This window comes from Grampus griseus (assembly GCF_964374135.1).
Source record: "Grampus griseus genome assembly, chromosome: 12".
Lineage (NCBI taxonomy): Eukaryota > Metazoa > Chordata > Mammalia > Artiodactyla > Delphinidae > Grampus > Grampus griseus.
Genome location: NC_139006.1, coordinates 16,079,040 through 16,100,326, shown reverse-complemented (window position 1 = coordinate 16,100,326; position 21,287 = coordinate 16,079,040). Strand labels below are relative to the sequence as shown.

Sequence of the window (21,287 nt, the reverse complement as noted above, 5' to 3'; positions counted from 1 at the left end):
TTAGTGCTGCTTCTGTCTAAAGGAGCATCCTTCTGTAAGCCTTACTATTCCTCCTGTAGGCTGGCAGAGGACAGTAAAGCAGCCAACACAAAAAACTACTGTTTGTGCATGGCTAAAGATGGTTGTGATTTTATAGCATCCTGGGTATTTCACATCCATGAAACAGGAATTGGGGCTTTGCACCAGGTGCTTCTTCTTGTGTTTCCTCTTCTCCTCTGGAGAGGGATGAAGGGGATCCTTTGCGAGAGGCACGTTCTCGTGGGGAGGTTGTCACTGCCAGAAAGGGTGGTACATTCATTTTTGAGTAAATATCTGCCAGATACCCAAATCTGAATACCAAAGTCTGTCTATCATTCATTCAAGTAAAAACGGTGTTCCATGAAAAACGTGACTAGTTCAACTCCTAATTCAAATGATGGTACAAGGGCTTTATCTCAAGACAACAACATACTTAGGTATGCAGCAGAAGTGCTTTATCGGTACTTTCCATTTCATCACATGGAATATTAAAAAGATGTGTACTCAAGCATTGGGATTTAATAAAAGTACTGCTTCATCAGGCACATTTTTAAATGAAATTAGCTTTCTTCTTCTTCTTCTTGTGAGCACATAGTAGTGAAGAATAACTCGCTTTGGTACCACTGTCATGAATCATGCTAAGGTATCAGTAGAGTTACTTACCCACTATTCCTTTTGCATTACCAATGCCAATGTCAACACAGTGAAAAACAAAAATAGTATTAGACAATTAGTATTATGTCTACTAACATGAAATTATGAAATAAAATATGAGATTATGAAATTAGTTTTACTCTTATTAATAAAATTAGAATTACTATCATTGCAATTATTATGAAAATAGTGCTTCCTTCCTTGACCCTCTGAAAGGCTCTTTGGGACCTCAGGAGTTGACGAACCACACTTCGAAAATTGCTGATTTAAAGCCATTCGAGACAGGTCAACCCTAAGCTGAGAAGAATGAACAAGTACCTCCCCACATGGAAATTAGTGGCAGGATTCAAAACTCATCAAAGCAAAGATATAAAAACCCTCGGACTTCTAAGAAGCTTATTATTTAGTTTATTCTGCTTCATACTATAATAATAGTGGCTAGAATATATTTAGCATTTAATTCCTTAAATCCTTTATGACATCTCATTTAATCCCCACAATGACCCTATAATGCTGGTATATAACACTAGTATATACTAGGACGTGATACTATGATGCTGTCTAACTCTAAAGTGTTTGCTCTTAGTTACTAAGCCTCACATTTTCATCATTTTTATATTCCTTTATAATATATTTGCTTCAGTGTTGCTTTTGGTACCTGGATATTTTGGTGAACTTAGGTATGACCCAACTTAACGTGCAATGGATGGATTTCCACATAAGTGCTGTCACATCACTAAGAGTAAAGCATGAAATGTTTTATTTTTTAGAAACCCTGATATTTCCAAATATGATAACACTCATCGAATTTCCTCAAACTGTTTATTTTTATTAGCATCCTGACCTGCAAAAACTGGAAAGTGTAAAAGACAAAACATATTACAGAAAATTTGTTTTTGAAAAGTTAAGTGTGGAAGAAACATGAGGAGCTGGCAAAACGTGATAAAGCAGTTCTACACTTGGTATTTTCATTCAGCAATTTTAAGTGTGTGTGCATTTTTTTAAGTTTTATATTTTACTTATGAACTAGTCGTGGGAACATAAAAGTCTCAAAAATTCCTAAAATGTTACCCAAAAGCTTTTTATATTTTTTGGAGATGAATTGACTCAACATTTTGCAAAGTGTGGTGTGTGTACCTCTACTGATTCTCAACTTGATTTTTAAGGGAAAAACATTAACTTCAGTGGCTGATGCTCAGTAGTGTCAGTCTTTAGCAGATACCCTGCCTTGCCTGGTGTAGGCGTGTGCTTTCTCTGCTACCTATCACGGTGCCCCAGCATGCCCTGCTGGGACTCCTTCCCAGCCCCTCCCAGCTCTAGGTTCTCACCTTGGCAGCCCCTCCCACCTTTCCCTTCATCCTCTCAGGGTCCCCTCAACCCCACCCCACACTCCCTTTTCCCTTTTACTTTTAGGTTGTTATTAAGATAAAAAGATTTCATGTATGTACAGCACTTAAAATAGTGCCTGGCACATGGTAGGCACAGTGTGGGTGCTTGAAAAATAAATACATAAAATAACTGAGCACAGAGAATTCCCTGGCGTCCAGTGGTTAGGACTCCGAGCTTCCATTGCAGGGGCCCGGGTTTGATACCTGGTTGGGGAACTAAGATCCTACAAGCTGCGAGGACTTAAAAAAAAAAAAAAAAGCACAGGTTTCTCCCTCTGACACCGTGATTTTTCATATCTTTTATGTCTGACTTCTTTTTCTTTATATGCCTGTTTCCTTTTTTTTTTTTTTAATTGAAGTATAGTTGATTCACAATGTTGTGTTAGTTTTCCGGTATACAGCAAAGTGATTCAGTTATATATGTATTCTTTTTCAGGTTCTTTTCCACTATAGGCTATTACAAGGTATTGAATATAGTTCCCCATTTCCTTTTTTTTAAAATAAATTTATTTTATATACTTATTTTTGGCTGTGTTGGGTCTTCATTGCTGTGTGCGGGTTTTCTCTAGTTGCGGCAAGCGGGGGCTACTCTTCGCTGCAGTGCGTGGGCTTCTCATTGTGCTGGCTTCTCTTGTTGTGGAGCACAGGCTCTAGGCATGCGGGCTCAGTAGTTGTGGCTTGCAGGCTCTAGAGCACAGGCTCAGTAGTTGTGGCGCATGGGCTTAGCTGCTCCGCAGCTTGTGGGATCTTCCCAGACCAGGGCTCGAACCCGTGTCCCCTGCATTGGCAGGCGTATTCTCAACCACTGTGCCACCAGGGAAGCCCCTCCATTTCCTTTTAAAATAAATTTATCAAGTTAAAAAATAGTCAACTCAATAAAAATAATAAATAATAAAGTGTCATTGGGTAGAGCAAAATCATGACGGTGGTATGCAAATGACTAAAGTTGGCATATAGTGCAGTTACTGAGAGTGATGACCTGAGGCTCCTGGATTAGATCTGTGTTTAACCAGCTGTGTACATTTGAGAAAGGAATTCAGTGTGTTTGGGCTTTGGTTTCCTCATCCGTATGGTACAGGGTTGGGCTGGATGATCATCTCTGCATCCTCTAAACCAGTGGTTCTCAACTGGGGGTGATTTTGCCCCCTGGGGACATTAGGCAGTATCTGGAGACATTTTTGGTTTTCACAACTGGGGATGGGGGTCGCTATTGGCATCCAGTGGATAGAGGCCAGAGATGCTGCTAAACACTCTGCAATGCATAAGACAGCAGCACCCACCCCCAACAAGAATTATCTGTCCCTAAATGCCAGTAGCACCGAGGTTGAGAAATCCTGATCTAAAACAACAGGCTTCTACAATCTGACCATGGGATTTGTTGCCTGAGAAATATATAAATGGGTTATACACAAGAGAGGCTGTGATGTGAGCCCAAGGGTGCCTTTGGTTGCTCTTAAGAATTCGCATCTGGAAACCAGCTCATAATAGAGCCATACCACTTAGGCAAACAAACAAAGAAACAACAACAACAACAAAACCCTTCTGTTTTGGGCTGAATCGCTCCCAACATTGACTAAATTGCTCCCTACATTCACTCTCTCTTCTAGTGATTTGGCAGTCTCCACTGCTCAAACTCATCAGAAAACAACTGCTTTATGCTCAAGAGTTGGGTATTTTCGGGTCTTCCAATGCCCAAATATAGAAAGATTTGTGATTTAATTTTCTGTGCTCACATTTTCCTACTTCTTTTCAATGATCTTGGCCCTAAACACACTACTGATGTGTTTTGTACATAGATCATTCATCTGAAGCTATTTTTAGACACTTCCTAGTTTGTTTGCTTTTTTTTTGCGGTACGCGGGCGTCTCACTGTTGTGGCCTCTCACGTTGCGGCGCATAGGCTCCGGACGCGCAGGCTCAGCAGCCATGGCTCACGGGCCCAGCCGCTCCGCGGCATGTGGGATCTTCCCGGACCAGGGCACGAACCCGTGTCCCCTGCATCGGCAGGCGGACTCTCAACAACTGCGCCACCAGGGAAGCCCCTAGACACTTCCTAGTTTTATTTCATTTCAAGAATTTGCCAAATATTTGTTATGTCTTATTCTTTCTGCATCACATTCTGATTTAATCTGTTGGCTGGCAAGTTAATTATACCTATTGATACTGCTCATAATAACACTGTTTCTTAAGTGAATTCCCCTCCCCCCCATTTTCTCTTTATTTTTCTTTGTCATTTTCAGAGTAAACTGATTGTAGAAGTAGTATATCATCCAGTTGCCAGGACAACTGAAAACTTTTGCTGGTGGATAGGCAAAATGCCTTTAATCTATTTTTCATAGTTTGTGTTATCACTGCTACTACTACTTCTTGCTCTTAGTAAAAAGCCTAGATGGGCTTCTTGGTGCCTTTCTGTGATAAAAGGAAACATCATTATCTGAAGAGTCAAGGTTTAATTGCCTGTTCTGCAGAATGTAGTTTTGTTTGTGTCTGAGGTGTGTATGTAGGCAAGTTAAGTGTTCTGGGAAGACAGGTGGAATAATGCACCAGTTAATATTGGTAATTTAATTTATACTTGACAGTCACTGGGAGAAATAAGCTTTTATTGAGGATTAATTTTTTACGGTGAATTTTGAAATTCCCAAGTCATGAAGAAGTCCACTGGATTATATAGTTATCAAAGTAGTTGGCCAGTAAGTATTAATTAAGTAACCATCAGAAGTTGGTATGGGTTTGGTATTAACATTATAAAAGCCCTTTAGGATTTAGGAAAATACAAATCCCTATCCTCGAGAATGATTCCATCATTGCTTGTGTAAGAGAGTGTGGTCAAACTGGGCAATCACCAGTCTCCTATGGCTTCGCTATAGCTCACACCAGAGGAAATATAATATAGTGGTTAAGAACATGGTTGCTAGGGTAAGACCCAGTTTCCAACTGAGGCTCCCCCAGTTACTAGCTGAATAACCCTGGGTAAGTTAGTTAACCTCTCTGGCCACCAGGCATTGTGTAAGTAAACAATGTTGTTCACTAATGTCTTCTTAAGGCCTAGCACAGTGCTTAGGATACAGTAGGAACTTGATACATTTTTATAATGAATGATGTATGTAAAGCACTTAGCACATTGCCTAGCACAGAGTCAGTGCTCACACAGTAAGACGTTAAAAAAAGCCACCTTGGGAATTCCCTGGCGGTCCAGTGGTTAGAACTCCACACTTTCACAGCCAAGGGCACGGGTTTGATCCCTGGCTGGGGAACTAAGATCCCACAAACCGCTCAGTGCGGCCAAAAAAAGCCACCTTGATCTCAGAATGCCAGATGTGTTACATATTAACTTGGTCTGTATGGTTGATATTAACCTCTTCATTTATCCAGAACATTTATTGCATAGAAGCTGTTATGCAGGAGAAACAAGGATTTATATGTTATGATACTTGCCCTCAAAAAGTTTACAGTTTAATAATGGATAGAAAATGTGAATAGAAATAACTATAATAATAACCAGTATTGAATTATATTAAACAGTATATTAAATACCTTATAAACGATGCTTTGCATTTTTTGGAATTCAGAGAAGGGAGATATTATTAGATACAGTAGCATAAAACTAAAAGTCTGTGTGCTTTCTATTATCACTATGAGCTGGCAATCCTCAACAATGTCAGTGGCAACACATTCTTACCTCCCCCCTTGGCATGCCACTGACAATATTTGACAAAACTGATCAAGGAACACTTCATGACTGTGGCCCTTAAAGGACATAGGGAATTATATGGGCAAAGATGGAAGGCAAGGCAAGTAGAGAGAACAGCTTCTCCAAAGACCCTGGGGAAGGAAGTTGTGTTTGGAGAACAGCCAAGGAAGAAGAAGAATAAAGTTGTAAAGGTAAAGATAGGTTGGCATTGGCTCCCAGAAGAAGGAAAGATGCCATTTATTGAGTGCCAACTACCGGTAGCCAAAGGATTGGCTTACATTGTCTAGCTTAAAACTTACAATAATCTTTCCACTTGGGTATTATTACCCCCATTTTATAGATGTGGGAACAGGTTCTGAGAGGGTCAGGGTCTTGCCCAAAATCCTGCAACTAGTGAAGGGCAGAGCTGGTATTAGAACAGAGATCAGATTGCTTATAAAACCTGTGGTCTTTCCACCTATGTAGCTTTGAATGCTGAGCTGAAGACAATGGGGGCCACTGGAGATTTTAAAATCGTGAAGTGATCTGAATACAGCTGTAGTTCAGGGAGGAGAATCATCGGGCACTGGTGTTAAGGATGAGCTCACGGTGGGAGTTGGGAATCGGGGAGGCCAGTTATGACGCTGCTGGAAGGGTCTAGATGAAAGGGATGATGGAAATGGGGAAAAGATGTCAGAGAGGCCGAAAAGAAAGAATTGCTAGGATTTGGAGACTGACTGGAGATTAGGGAGTGGAAATGAGGAAAAAGAAGGATGCAGAGATGCCTCTGAGGTTCTAACCTGGGAAACAGAATGATGGTGCTATTGCCAGAAACAAGAAAGCCAGAAAAAAGAGGGAGAATCACACAATCATGCCCTTCGATCTGGCTATGGCTGAGGACATTTGGCCTGCCCAGGGAAATAAGACAAGCATATAATCAGTATAAACATAGCAATTCTAAGAGTGAGTTGTTGATGAGATGTTGGTCAGGAATTATATCAATGGGCTTGAAAATGAAAAGAGTTTCCTCATCTGGAAGAAACCTCCTTAAAGGAAGCTACACTGGATGGAAGAGAAGGGCTAGAATACTTGACAGGAGGAGAAAGGTTATTCTCTGTAGTTGGAAAAGCATTAGTCAAGGCCTGGCGATAGGAAACAGCTCACAATGGCTCCATACCTGCGGGAATGGAAGCGCCTCTCTTTTACTGGGTCAGGGTGACTACAGGTGGAGTGACCGTTTCCCCCATCTTCCTCAGTTCCCATCTGTAAGCAAAGAGCATTGGACTTCTCTTCCTGACAGCTCACTCCACCCATCCACCCCCAATCTAATAAAGGAAAGGATTAGGGAGAGAAGCAGGCCTCCCTGATGGGTTTGGAAAATAACTGCATAGAAAAAAGCTGGATGCATGTTCTATTATACATTTGCAATTACAAAAATCAAGAATTTGCAAAGGCTTATATTCAAGAAGGCAAATGAAATCACCCAATTAAAAGAAAAGAAGATGGCAAGGACTCAAAAACTGGTTACAGAATGTAATTTAATTGAAGAAAAACCAAGTATGGCAAAGGTATAATCTGCATTTCCCCTGGGTCTCAATTGAGTGATTCAGCTTTTTTTAGTAAGTGGGTCAGAAAACTGTTAATCCTATAATGATTTTGTTCAACTGCATTCAGCTGGTACATTTGTTTCTTGCAGATTTTAAAAAGCAAGTATGTTAAGACTGTCAAAGTTGTTGTTAACCCAATATCACATTGCTTTGTTTATCACCCATGAATAATGTATTTATTTTCTTGATTGAAGTCTGTCCTTTTAATTGACAAGTAGTGACAATATTGTTTGCGGTTTTACTTTGAAATTTTGTGTTTTGTGTTGCATAGCTCTATGGTATAGCTGATACAGTGATACCATATAATAGGGAGTCTCAAACAGAAATTTAACAGGCCAAGCCATTGCACTACATGAGGACAAATATAGGAGCTGATATATTGGTTTTGTGGAGGCAAAGCTCAGGTTTAAAAACATAAGCCATGAGTCACCATGGAAGAGCTATTTTTTTTCAGTCAGTCCCTGGACATAGTAATCTTAATTAACATGAGTCCTATTCTAAAATGTGGACCTGCTCTTGATGTGCTGGCAAATCAAAGATTTCAAAGCCTTTTAGACAATAGACCAGGGCCAGGTCATAGATGTCTCTGAAGCTCAGTTTTCTTATCTGAAAATGGAGTTTAAAAATAGTGCTTACCTTAGGGCTTCCACGGTGGCACAGTGGTTAAGAATCTACCTGCCAATGCAGGGGACACAGGTTCGAGCCCTGGTCCAGGAAGATCCCACATGCCATGGAGCAATTAAGCCCACACGCCACAACTACTGAGCCTGTGCTCTAGAGCCCGCGAGCCACAACTACTGAGCCTGCGTGCCACAACTACTGAGCCTGCGCTCTGGAGCCTGCAAGCCACAGCTACCGAGCCCACGTGTCACAACTACTGAAGCCCATGCACCTAGAGCCCGGGCTCCACAACACAAGAAGCCACCACAATGAGAAGCCCTCACAAAGCAATGAAGAGTAGCCCCTGCTCGCCACAACTAGAGAAAGCCTGCGTGCAGCAACGAAGATCCAACGCAGACAAAAATAAATAAATTAAATAAATAAATTTTAAAAAACCCCCCATATTAAAAAAAAAAGTGCTTACCCAGGGGCTTCCCTGGTGGCGCAGTGGTTGAGAGTCTGCCTGCCGATGCAGGGGACACGGGTTCGTGCCCCGGTCTGGGAAGATCCCACATGCCACGGAGCGGCTGGGCCCGGAGCCTGTGCTCCGCAACGGGAAAGGCCGCAACAGTGAGAGGTCCACGTACCGCAAAAAAAAAAAGAAAAATTTTTTTAATTAAAAATAAAAATAAAAAAGATAACCAACAAGGACCTACTGTATAGCACAGGGAATTCTGCTCAATGTTATGCAGCAGCCTGGATGGGAAGGGAGTCTGGGGGAGAATGGATACACGTATATGTATGGCTGAGTCACTTTGCTGTGCACCTGAAACTATCACATTGTTAACAGGCTGTACTCCAATATAAAATAAAATAAAAAAAGCACTATTTTTTTTTTAAAAAAAATAGTGCTTACCTTATGGAGTTGTTGTGATGATTAAATAAATAAATACATGTAAAGCGTTGAGAACAGTGCCTCGCACATAATAAACACTATATAAATGTTGATCTTGTTATTGATGGGAAATTCTCCAAGGCATTATTACCGTATGAACTTTGTTGGTAGACAAAGTCTGACCTCACGGAACACATTTGCTTCTTTTCTGTTGGAATCTGCATAACTCTTATTCTCAAAGCACAAAGTTGCGAGGGATTTACCTTGCTTGTCTATTCTTACCTCTTCATTTAGTGCCCCTCCCTCTGCTTCCAGGCACCCCACACCCTCAGGATTTTGTGCTCTGGCAAGACAAAGCCAGCACCCCACAGGCAGTAAGTACCCCAAGCTCTGGCCTTCAGATAACCCAGCTTGCAAGTTCCTAAGAACTGGTCACTGTAGCCAGTATGAGAAATTGACTGATGCCAATGAAGTCATGACTGATAATGACAATGGATTACACACAGGTATGTTTTAACCTTCCTGGCAATTTATTGCCAACATCCAAAGGAATGCTCTCAAATTGTAGAATTTAATTGACTGAGATTGGCCAATAGGGAAAAAAACCCTATTTTTTTGGTGCCACCTCTCAAGTCTATAGTTTTCTCTACTGTCCCTTGGAAGAATTCTGGGCCATTACAGAAAGAGAACTTTTGCTCTTGTTGTGAATTCAAGGGGTTTTATGAGATTTGCAGGACTTTGGGTGAGACTAGAGAAATTCTTGGGCTAAATTAGGGGTTTCCAGGTGTGGGCAAGCTGCTGAATAGTAAGTATAAGGTAGTTCCGGGGCAGGTGCAAAAGAGTAACAATGAAATGGAGCTGGTCTGAGCCTAGGACAGACATTGTTTCTTTTGGAGCAAACTAGGCTTGGTCCAGGGGACCTAAAGCAAAGAGATGGACTGGCCACCATTCACTTTGCTGCTTTCTAATTGTGAGTCAGTATATGTTGCCAAAACTAGCAGATGGTTCAGAGAATCACAAAATATGGTTAAACAATTGGTAAATAGAACTTACAAAGAAAATGTGAATGAAGAGAATTATTTAACCAGAGACAGGTAATAACATACCCTGTGTTATTTTACTGAACGTTGGTTGTCTCAGTTCTCCTGGAAAACAGAACCAATAGGAGAATCTATCTATCTATCTATCTATCTATCTATCTATCTATCTATCTATCTATATCTATAACTATCTATATCTATCTATCTATATATATATATATATGGGGAGAGAGAGAGAGAGAGAGAGAGATTTATGATAGAAATTAGCTCACATGATTATGGAGGCTGAGAAGTCCCACCATCTGCCCATATGTCTTCTGGAGAAGCAGGAAAGCTGGTGGTGCGATTGAGTCCAAGGCCAAAAGCTCAAGAACTGGGGGGCTGCTGTTGTAAGTCTAATTCCTAGTTCAAAGGCCTGAGAACTGGAAGAGAAACTGTCCAACAGCAGAAGATGAAAGTCCCAGCTCAAGCAAAAAAAAAAAAAGCATATAGAGCTTTGCTCTGTTTTTTTGTTTTGTTCAGGCCCTCAACTGATTGGAGAGGGTGAACTTCTTTGTCAGTCTACCGATTCAAATGCTAATCTCTTCCAGAAACAGACGCACCCAGAAATAATGTTTCACCAGCTATCTGGGCATCTCAGCCCAGTCAAGTTGACTGCTAAAATTAACCATCACAGTGGTGATCAATTGTTCGCTAATTGCACTGAGGGTTTTAATTAAACACCAAAGAAAACTTTCAGAAAATGCTGGTTGCCTGACTCTGGGATCATTTACTGAGTTTACAGACTCGCTGGACACCTTTAAAAAACTGGGGAGGTGGGCTAGGATGGCTTGGATGTGGCCATGGTAAACATCTAAATATGAATGAATGATACACAAATGCCTTATCTCTATTATAATTAACCATGAAAACAGAAGTTAGTGTGTATTGACCTAAGCTCACCCACTATATTGGTCAAATATGTCAGCATGTAGTGACAACATTTCCAGAAAGTTCTTGCCCTTAATTTAACACTTAGGTCATTATGGTAACTAGCCTTTGCAATGTCTGCAAACAGATCAGGATGGTTTGTGTCAGCTGTGCAAAGTTTTGACAATGAAAAGTGAAGGATACAATTTTTATCAAAGACAGCTGCAACTTCCATGATAAAAATTTCTTTTCATACAAATCGACTTTGACTTTAAAGCTAAGATTAAATCTTCAGGACATAAGTTGGGTTACGGAAGCTCATTAGATTCTTGTGTAATAGATATTGTGAATTAGGTATTACCACAAACTGTTACTCTTAAGAAATGAATTCATGACCATTTCCTAGGAATGGGAAAGCTTTCTATGTCAAAGCCACCTTGAGAAGAGTGAAAAGTCCATTGTTCACACAGATTTGGGCCACTTACCTCATTTACCTTCCACTCATTTTTCCCTTGAAGTTTTGAGTAAGTGGGACTCCCTTTTGGGAGGGTGCAAATATAGAAGAGAGAGGAAGAGGCCAAAGGAGAAAGAGTGGAAAAATTAAGCGAAGAAATTGTTTGATCAGGGTGTCAGATCAGAGCCAGCTGTCTCAGTCAGCTAGCAAGGGAAAGGAGGTTTTAGATTTGTCCATGTTTTGGCTAGTTAAAGGGGGAACTATGGAGAAAGTCAGAGATGTGCTGGGGATTTTTGTTTTGTTTTGTTTTTTGCCAATTTCTTTTTCTCCTTGAAATGAACACCAGGGAAGTCATTTAAGGTATAGAATCATTGTACAAAACTGAGAAAATATACAGTATCACATGCAATTGCTCTCATAAAAATGGGAATGTCCCAAGAGCATAAATTTACCAACTTTAGTTATGCTGCAGCTCACTAAAAATTGAACCCTAACAACGTAACTTTTAGGGTTTATTCTTTTCAGAACACATTCTTGGGGGTGTGAAGCATAGTCATCTGGTATTATTTCAAATGATGATTAAAAGTGAGTCTTTTGTGGTAAGGAGTTCTGTTATTTTTATTTACTTACTTACTTATTTATCTATTTATTTATTTATTTTAAGCCTCCTTGCCAACCACTGTGGTATAGTTCTGCTTATTTTAGGAAGCATGCATACAATTTGCCATTATTGTATTCAGTATCAATTATCCACTTGCTCTGTGTGGGTGAGTTGCAGAGTTGAGAATTTCCTTAAGAAAATGAGTTCTGATTTTTAAGTTTACTTTGATCACTTTCTTATTTCAGCTGGCTACCTGGGGTGAAGAAAAGCTCAAAAGACATCTGATGCTGCTTTTAACTTTTGGCTTGAGTCATACAGATTGGATTTAACTTTAATGAAAACAGAGGAAATAAACTCTGAATGTATGTGTTTGTCCAAATAAATAGGTCTTGGACAAGAAGCCTGAGTTGTTTTTAAAAATTCATAAAGAATGCACTTTTCACTTTTGCTGTTTGAAATCTCAGGTATTGCTTAGCCTAAAACAATCAGGCCAACAAAATGATGTACTATTAGATTCTTGGCAAAAATTTTTTAACTCCACCCAACCTCCCCTCCCAGGGTCTACCTCTCCCTTGTCAGCCCCTGCTTTCCCCTCATCAACACAAAGACACCCTCATCAGCTTCAGCATGGTAATGAGCTGGGCCCCTGCCTGCCTTATTTTCTTTCATCATAGAGACTGTTTCTCAAAGTCCTGTTTGTGATTAACTAACCTTGGTGGTTACAATAACAAAAGGTGAAACAGTTCAAGCAGCATGTGGGAAATTTCCTTTACAGATGGTTTCTTTCCCTTTGGTGGAAAAAACAGAAACTATTGGATGGCATATATTGGCTCATAATTAATCATAAGCCAGGTTTGATATCCATCAAGCTGACTCTCCCAGAGTGTTCTGATTTATAGGATTGCCTCCTTAACAAGAAGGTAGGTGGTTCATCCTCACCTCTGTCTGGGTCTAGAAGGAGTTAAGCCAATGAAAGATTGAAAACGTCTTGGACAAAAACATCTTAGATCTGGCTTTTTATCCAGAAGAATTTAAAGCAGGGTCTTGAAGAGATATCTGTATATCCTGTCCACAGCAGCATTATTCACAATAGCCAAAAGGTGGAAGCAACCCAAGTATCTACTGACGGATGAATGGATAAACCAAAGGTGGTAGAAACACCCAATGGAGTATTATTCCTTACCAAGGAAGGAAATTTTGATATGTGCTTCAACATGGTTGAATCTTGAGGACATTATGCTAAGTGAAATAGGACAGTCTCAAAAAGACACTTATATAAGGTACCTAAAATGGTCACATTTCTAGAGACAGAAAGCCAGATGGTGGTTGCCAGGGTCTGGGGAGAAGGAAGAATGAGGAGCTATTTAATGGCTGGCTATTGAGCTTGCCTTGCAAGATGAAAACGTTCCAGGGGTTGGTTGCACAATGCCGTGAATGTACTTAACAATACTGAACTGTGCACTTAAAAATGGTTAAGATGGTAAATTTTCTGTTACGTGTATTTTACTACAATAACAATACCTGGAAAGAGGAGTCAGTGAGAAACACTGACTGGTGCCAAGTTTGAGACCGCGACAGGGAGAGGCAAGTGTTGGGTCCTGGGCACAGATGGGGCTGTTGTGGTTGGCACCAGCCGTCCCCCTTCGGGACTGAAGGGCACTTGTCACAGCTGACACACCCCCGTTACCAGCCCTCAGCTGTCAGCCTTGTGTGAGAATCGCCCTCGGCAGAAGAAAGCCATCCTACCCAGTGTCACAGCCACTTCCCCAGGGCAGCTCGCATCCAATGAGAAGTCAAGGCAGGGGCAGAAAAGGCCCAGTCCTCTTGGCCCCAGATGGGGACAGCTCTGAAGGGTAAGCCCAGCTTCAGAGCTCCCTGAGGGGTCAGCTGGAATCTCGCTGTGACTATGTCACAACTTCTCTCTGTCCCATCTTGCTTCCTTCACTTGCCCCACAGGTGTCGTGCTGAGAGCCTTCTCTAACAAACTTCCTGCCTGCTAAGCTCAGCGATAAGTCACATCACCAGCTAAGACACCAAAGCCAGCAGCGGTGGTAGCTGAGATGGAGGTGAATCCAGACCGGGTAGTGGAGAAGGAAGAGAATGGGGACCAACTGCAGCAGCAGGGGCCGCGGCTCAGCCCATTAATTCCCGCTTCCAAGTTCTCCCTCAAGAAGAGAGACCCACGGGGCCATAGAGGAGCCGGTCCATGGAGGAGAGTACATGGAGGCAGGGTCCAAGCAGAGCAAGAGGTGGACTCTGGTAGGCACAGAGATGTCCCATTCAGATAGATCCCTCTTCAAGGAAGGGCTTGCTGCCCAGCTGTGAGGAATGCGGTCAGCAGATGGCCTCCAGCTGTCAGCTTCTTCAGGGTCAGCCTCACCTGAGATCATGCCCTTCCCAGGGCAGCCTGCATCAGGGCTAAAAGGATGAGGACATATAAAGGAATGGCTGTTTTGTCCTATGAGTTTCCTGCTGGGTTGACCCAATGTTTGTGTCCCCGTAAAACCTGTCTGTTGAAACCTAATCCCCAAGGTGATAGTATTTGGAGGTAGGACGTTTGGGGGTGATTAGTGCCCTTAACAAAAGAGACCCCAGAGAACTCCCGTTCTGCCATGTGAGGTTACAGCAAGAAAACAGCTGTGTGACCTAGGGCTCTCCTCAGACACAGAATCTGCCAGCACCTTGATCTTGGACTTTCTAGCCTCCAGAATGGTGAGAAAAATGCCTGCTGTTTATAAGCCACCCAGTCTATGGTATTGTGTTTTAGCAGCCCAAGCGGCCTAAGCCATGGGTTGACCAAGGCTCTGTCAAGCTTGCATTTGCACTTTGCCTTCTGCCTCTTCCCAACCTTTAAATGTCCTGCACCCCTCAAAAACTCCACCTTGGTGTTTGCTTCCATATAATCCAACACAACATAAGCACCGATACTTTTAGCAGGTATTTTTAACTTATTTCATTGTCTACCACATTGTAGGTCCTCACTAAATGTTTGTTGAATAAATAAACAATATTAACTACTATGTAAAAAGCATTATTATGCTGGTTATACAAAAAAGAATAAGAAATTCTGTCTTCATTGGGGCTTGTTGTTCAATGCCCTCCTAGCTTGCACAATGGGCCCATGAACAAAGTGACTGGGGTGGCAGAGGTGGAGACGGTGCCTTTCTCACAATTATACCCAATGATCCACTTGCTGATTCTGTGCTTCTCGTCCCTGTAAACTTGGGCTCTCTAGGGTAAGCGTTTCTAATTTTTGGAGGAGCATTTAGGCTGGGGGACACAGGGAGGGTTCCACTGAATTGCACATTGTGACAACACTTAGTCACTTTGGGCTCCTCATGTCACTGAACCAACAGACAGAGAAGGGAGTTACTGCACTACCTGGGTTAATCGGTTCTGATTGCCGGGGGAATTACTAGGGCTGCTGCTATAGTTGGCCCTTGAACAACATGAGTTTGAACTGCAAGGATCCACTCATACTCGGATATTTTTCAATAGTAAATACTACAGTACTACATGATCTGGTCTATGGTTGGTTGAATCCATGGTTGCTGAGGGACCATGGATGCAGACAGCCAACTATAAATTGTATGTGGATTCACCCCCTCGTAGTTCAAGGTTCAACTGTATTTAACAGGGGCAGGATAGAGAATGTCTGGAACCCAGAGGGTTCACTAGTGTTATCACTTGATACTTCTATGCTTGGGATGACTGTTAGTGGGCAGTTACAATAACTGCGACCCGACAAGGGCACCTAATCATTCGCACCCCTTGGGGATGAACGTCTGGGTATTCCATCAGGCAAGTCACCTTGACCAACAAAAATACTAGCTGAAGATGAGGGAAATCCAGGTGGGTAGTGGAGGAGGGAGATGATAAATGAATTATGGCCCTAGGACTTGCTATAGCAGTAGAGACTGTGTATTAGTTTCCTATTGCTGCTGTAACAAATTACCACAAACTTTGTGGCTTGGAAAAACATAAATTTATTTTCTTACAGTTGTTTAAGTCAGAAGTCTAAGATGGGTCTCACTGAGCTAAAATCAAGTGTCATCAGGGCTGTCTTCCTTTCTGAGGCTCTAGGAGAAAATCTGTTTCCTTGCCTTTTCCAGCTTTGAGAGGCTGCCCACATTCCTTGGCTAGTGGCCCCCTTTCTCCACTGCAAAGCCAGTAACGTAGCATTACTCAGATCCTTCTTATGTTGTCCTGTTTCTCTTTAACCACGGCTGGGGAAAACTCTCTTATTTTAAGGATTCATGTGATTAGATTGGGCCCACCTCGATAATCCAGGCTACAGTCCCCTTACCCAAGTCCTTAACTTTATCGTATATGCATTTTGCCATGTAAGATAACATATTGACAGGTTCCAGGGATTAGGATATGGATATCTTTTGGGGATGGGGCATTATTCTTTCTACCACAGACTGTAACTTGTGTCACTAATCCTCTTGTCTCAGCCTTCCTGGAGTTTGTGACAGCCACCTTCCTGAGACAAACTCTGTAACTGACTGAACTCGTTTCTCTCCTCTTTGGGAAACAGTAAGGGCAATGTGGTTCTTACAGACACAATGGTGGCCCAATATTATCCTATGGAAGGGCATGAATGGACCTGAGTCATGCAGGGGAATTGCACTTTATAAACCTTTCCAGATTTCTCGACTACCATCTTCTTTCTTCTTTCCTGATCAGCTTCCTACCCACACTGAGTTATCCTTCTACTACTGGGCTTCATGCAATGCCATGCATGGGAATTTTCCAGCCTGGGTGGCTGCAAGGTGCCAGGTTACACAACCAGGAAGTGTAGGGAAGTTAGTTTCCCAAGCAATGAGTCTTGACCACTGGGAAGTGGGAAATGGGAGAGAGCTGAGCAGATACATTCCCTCTCCTTCCTCCCCTTCACAGACCCCTCTTAGCTGTGGTTTCTTCTGTGGCCCCTCTGGAAAAATCCGTCTGCCAAGCAAACAAGCGTCAGCTTCCTGCTGTGAATGACTGGGATCAGTGGCCAGCATGGAAATGCATCACGTTGCTTTGCATCTTTTCTCACCTCTTTTCTCTTTTTTTTCCCACATCCTCACTTCCATAGGATTTTACCTCCTAAATAAAGTGTCAGCACATTAATCTTTGTCTCAGTCTCTGTTTTCTAGATGAACCAGGCTAAGTAAGTAGAACCAAGGAAAGGAAACTTTGTTTACGATTGGGGAAGGTCCATAGTGTCAGGCCTCTGGGTGCTTATCAAGAAGGTTGTAAGATTGTAGAAAAAACTAAAAAAGAAGGCCCTAAAGGCGTGTTTCCCTGACTTAACACTTCTGTTGAGGCAAGCCTCTACAATTGGAGATAAAAAAGGGAATGTGGCCTATTCAAATGTCACAGTGACACAGAGAATGTCAAGACAGAAGGAATTCAGAACTTAAGGGGAGAAATTCCATAAAGCCTTCTTTCCTATAAGCTACAGTCTAGTTTTTCATCCATCCACCCATCCATCCATCCATCCATCCATCCATCCATCCATCCATCCTCTACTGAGCACCTCCTTTGCATCGGGTACCACACTAGGTGCTAGGAAATAGCAGTGGCGGGAGATAATGATTCTGGTCCTCATGGAGCCCACATTTTGCAGGGAAGACAGAAAGGACACATATAAATGAAAAGTGCAGGATTAAAGGGGAGAATTTTTTTAGGAGCTTTTGGTGTCAAGAACCAGATGGTTTCCTATTACTACAAGCATATGAATGGAAATGAGCAAGGCAGAAATCTCAAAAGGCTGCCAGGTCTCATGGGAATCCAGATAAAAGCATACAATTCAGCTTCCCTGCATGTGTGGAAACTGGATCTTGTTGGGTTTCTGAATGACTAGATTGTAGGCAGGAACTGTAAGGCCCTTCAGATCCAGTGCAGTGATCCCAGCTCTATTATTTCCATGAATAAGCTACTATAACAAACAGACCCCAAAATACAGGGATTAATCAAGTTAGACATTTCCTCCTTTCTCACATTCTTGCCCATAGGTAGGAGTTGGTCCAAGGCGATGAGGCAGCTCTGCTCCTGGAAGCTGAATGGGGACCCAGGTTCCTTCTGTGTTGTTGCTCTGCCATACCGGGGTGGGTACTGTCTGTATCTACACAGTCCAAGCTGGCTCTCCAGCACTGCATCATCATTTGATCCTGTGAGAAGGGGGGAAATGGAGGAATTGAGTGGGCAAGTTGCTGAAGTGACACACTTCACTTCCACTTGTTCTACTGACAAGAACTAGTCACATGACCACTCCTACTGCCAGGGAGGCATGGAAACAGTCTCTAGCTGGGCTGAAACTCCTATTACTAAAAGGAAGAAAGGGAGAATAGGTACTGGATAAGATGGCCAGAATTAGCACATAATAATCCCAGTTAACATTGAATTTCAGATAAACAACAATTTTTAGTATAAGTATGTCCTATTTAGACATATTCATTGTTTATCTGGAAATTATTTGTCAGGTATCCTCAATTCAAAGCTAACCGTGTGTCCTATATTTTCTGTGTCAACACTAATAATGGGGCACAAAGAGCATTGTCACTTTTGTCACTGATATTGTCTTTTTGCATTGGTTACAAGTGAGCCATTAAGGCACCCAGGTTCAAGGGGAGGGACTAGAACACCTCTTGATGAGGAGGGAGTGACAAGGTCACACTGCAGAAGAGTGTGTGGGATGGAAGTTATGATTGTGGCCATCTTCGGAAAACACAGTTCGCCTTACATGTTTTATCTCATTTGAGCAAATCAAATGTCACCCCTCTTAAACACTAGTTTCATCTCTCTCTTGCACCAAGTCTGTTTAAGGGCACCTGACCCACCCTGGGCTCTCTCCCAGGAATCTGAAATTGGAAATAGAAAGGAAGGAAATGGGAGGAGACCTGGAACAAATTGTGTGCTCTTTAATGGCAGTGCTCTAGAAAAAAAGTTCATTAGCTGCTATTGAATTCTCAAAACTCACCCTTGGTTTCTTCCTTTTATAAATTTTAATTGTTCAACTCTTCCTTTGATGCCACAAAATACCTCTAGTATCCTTTCATTAACTTCTTCTTCTCTCATTCGGTTTTTTTTTTTTTTGGTTTACACTAACTATAGGACACTTCTGTTAATTGCAATCAAAATTTTGCAAGCAAGACATTGCACACAGCCAAATTTAACCTTGAAAGAGGTATAAAAGACGGACACTCTTTGGGGAATATTTGTCATTTCTCCTGAGGCATCTATAAAAGACATCACTTTTGTCAGCAACAGGACTGAATATGCCACCATGGTTTATATTTTACTGTTGTTCTCATTGCTGTTTAAAGAAACTATCCACCGTCTGTGTTATCAATAAATAAGAGGTATAGATTTATGGTGACAGCTATCACTCCAGTATTAGAAAGGTAGAATTTGAATACATTTCCACTATTAGACTGGCCAAGAAAAAACTGACCAGTGGAAACTTTATTTACTTTTCTCTCCAATCTAATAAAGAGGAGGGAAAAAAGGCAGTGGGGAGCAAGACAAACAGAGAGAGGATAAACAGTCCAGGCAGCCTACAAACTGAAGAATCATATTGGGATATAGAAGCATCAAAAATGAGAAAATGCTAAGGAGATACTTCCAGGTAAAGGGTCCTGATATTCAGGCTTAGCTGGGAGGTTTAAAAGATAAACTAATAGGAGAAGTTTTGATAAGAAAGACTTAGAGGAACACTTCTTGATACCTGAGAGGTATGATTCAGTGCAATGAGAAAAACAAGAGGGGTTGTTGAGCGTTATCTCTGGGGGAGTTGAAAGAAAAGAGCAAATTACTTGTATTCATTTAGGATGGGCCATGTGAGCTCATCAGATCCTTCAGAGCCCTATGAATCATCCTTGGGGTTTCTTAAGGTTTTACGCTCCTAATCATTTAAGCTGCTCTTTTCATGTGTGTCCTGACCAGCACAGTGCCTGCTCTCTGTGATCTTCCTTCTCTGCTCCCCTCCAGCTCCCTGGAGGGGATGGCTGTTGGAAAACATTATAATGACTTATAATGTTCTTGAAGCACAGACCACAAGTTTCTGGATGCCGGGCACCCTTCAGAAAAACTATGAAAGAATCACAACATGCTCAAAAGTGTGACGGACTTAACAATCTGTCACCCAAAACGTGCTGATCATGTGGAACAGTAGCAATCAGATTCATGGCTAACTCTTGTGAAATAGAAACGTGACACTTCAGTGGCTGCCAGGTGGTGCTTAAATAAACTGGGACACTTCACCTTGAAAGCTTTCAGTAAGTGCTGGGAAGCTGTGTCCTGTAAAAACAGAAATAAATGATTTTAAAAGCCCTGGCCTCGGCATAAGAGTAGCTTGGTCCCGTGCTGTACAATGTCCGTCTAGTGCTGTTGAGCACTTGGATTGAGGCTAGTGTGATGGAGGAACTGAAGTTATAATTTTAATTAAATTTTATTAGTTTCAATTTTTAAAATCAAGGTGAAATTCACATAACATAAAATTAAACATTTTAAAATGAACAATTCCATGGCATTTGGTACATTCACAATGCTGTGCAACCACCACCTCTACTCAGTTCCAGAACATTTTTATCACCCCAGAAAAGACCCCGTACTCATTAAGCAATTACTCCTCACTCCTCTTCCCCCAGCCCCTGGCAACCACCAATCTATGTTCTGTCTCTATGGATTTACCTATTGTGGACATTTCATATAAACAGAATCATAAAATATGTGACCTTCTGTGTCTGGCTTCTTTTACTTAGCATAATGCTATTAATTTCCATGTTAAATTTTAAAACTGATAAACTTGATTCCATTATTGGAAAAACTTTTAAGTATTTTTGGAATTCCTTGGGTATGTGAATCTACTTTTTTTTTTTAACATCTTTATTGGAGTATAATTGCTTTACAATGGTGCGTTAGTTTCTGCTTTATAACAAAGTGAATCAGTTATATATATACATATGTTCCCATATCTCTTCCCTCTTGCGTCTCCCTCCCTCCCACCCTCCCTATCCCACCCCTCTAGGTGGTCACAAAGCACCGAGCTGATCTCCCTGTGCCATGCGGCTACTTCCCACTAGCTATCTATTTTACATTTGGTAGTGTATATATGTCCATGCCACTCTCTCACTTTGTCCCAGCTTACCCTTCCCCCCCCCATATCCTCAAATCCATTCTCTAGTAGGTCTGTGTCTTTATTCCCATCGTACCCCTAGGTTCTTCATGACATTTTTTTTTTTTGGCATTTTTCAGAAAAGTAGAACAAAAAATTTCACAATTTGTATGGAAACACAAAAGACCCTGAATAGCCAAAGCAATCTTGAGAACGATAAATGGAAATGGAGGAATCAGGCTCCCTGACTTCAGACTATACTACAAAGCTACAGTAATCAAGACAGTATGATACTGGCACAAAAACAGAAATATAGGTCAATGGAACAGGATAGAAAGCCCAGAG

General features: G+C 41.7%; 1 protein-coding gene and 1 long non-coding RNA gene across 2 annotated transcripts in view; both read right to left on the bottom strand.

Moving 5' to 3' along the window:
* Window positions 1-159, bottom strand: LOC309831303 (small ribosomal subunit protein eS27-like; the record flags this gene model as incomplete). The annotated part of the gene is made up of 1 exon (XM_082668405.1): window positions 1-159. The coding sequence occupies one exon, from the start codon at window positions 157-159 to the stop codon at window positions 1-3; it is 159 nt and encodes a 52-aa protein (XP_082524531.1).
* A 2,611-nt stretch (window positions 160-2,770) lies between these two features.
* LOC309831201 overlaps window positions 2,771-21,287 on the bottom strand; it is a 59,524-nt gene continuing 41,007 nt past the window's right edge. Inside the window, exon 4 of the long non-coding RNA XR_014297565.1 lies at window positions 2,771-2,894. This is a non-coding gene — a long non-coding RNA (uncharacterized lncRNA). The remainder of the gene's footprint in view (window positions 2,895-21,287) is intronic.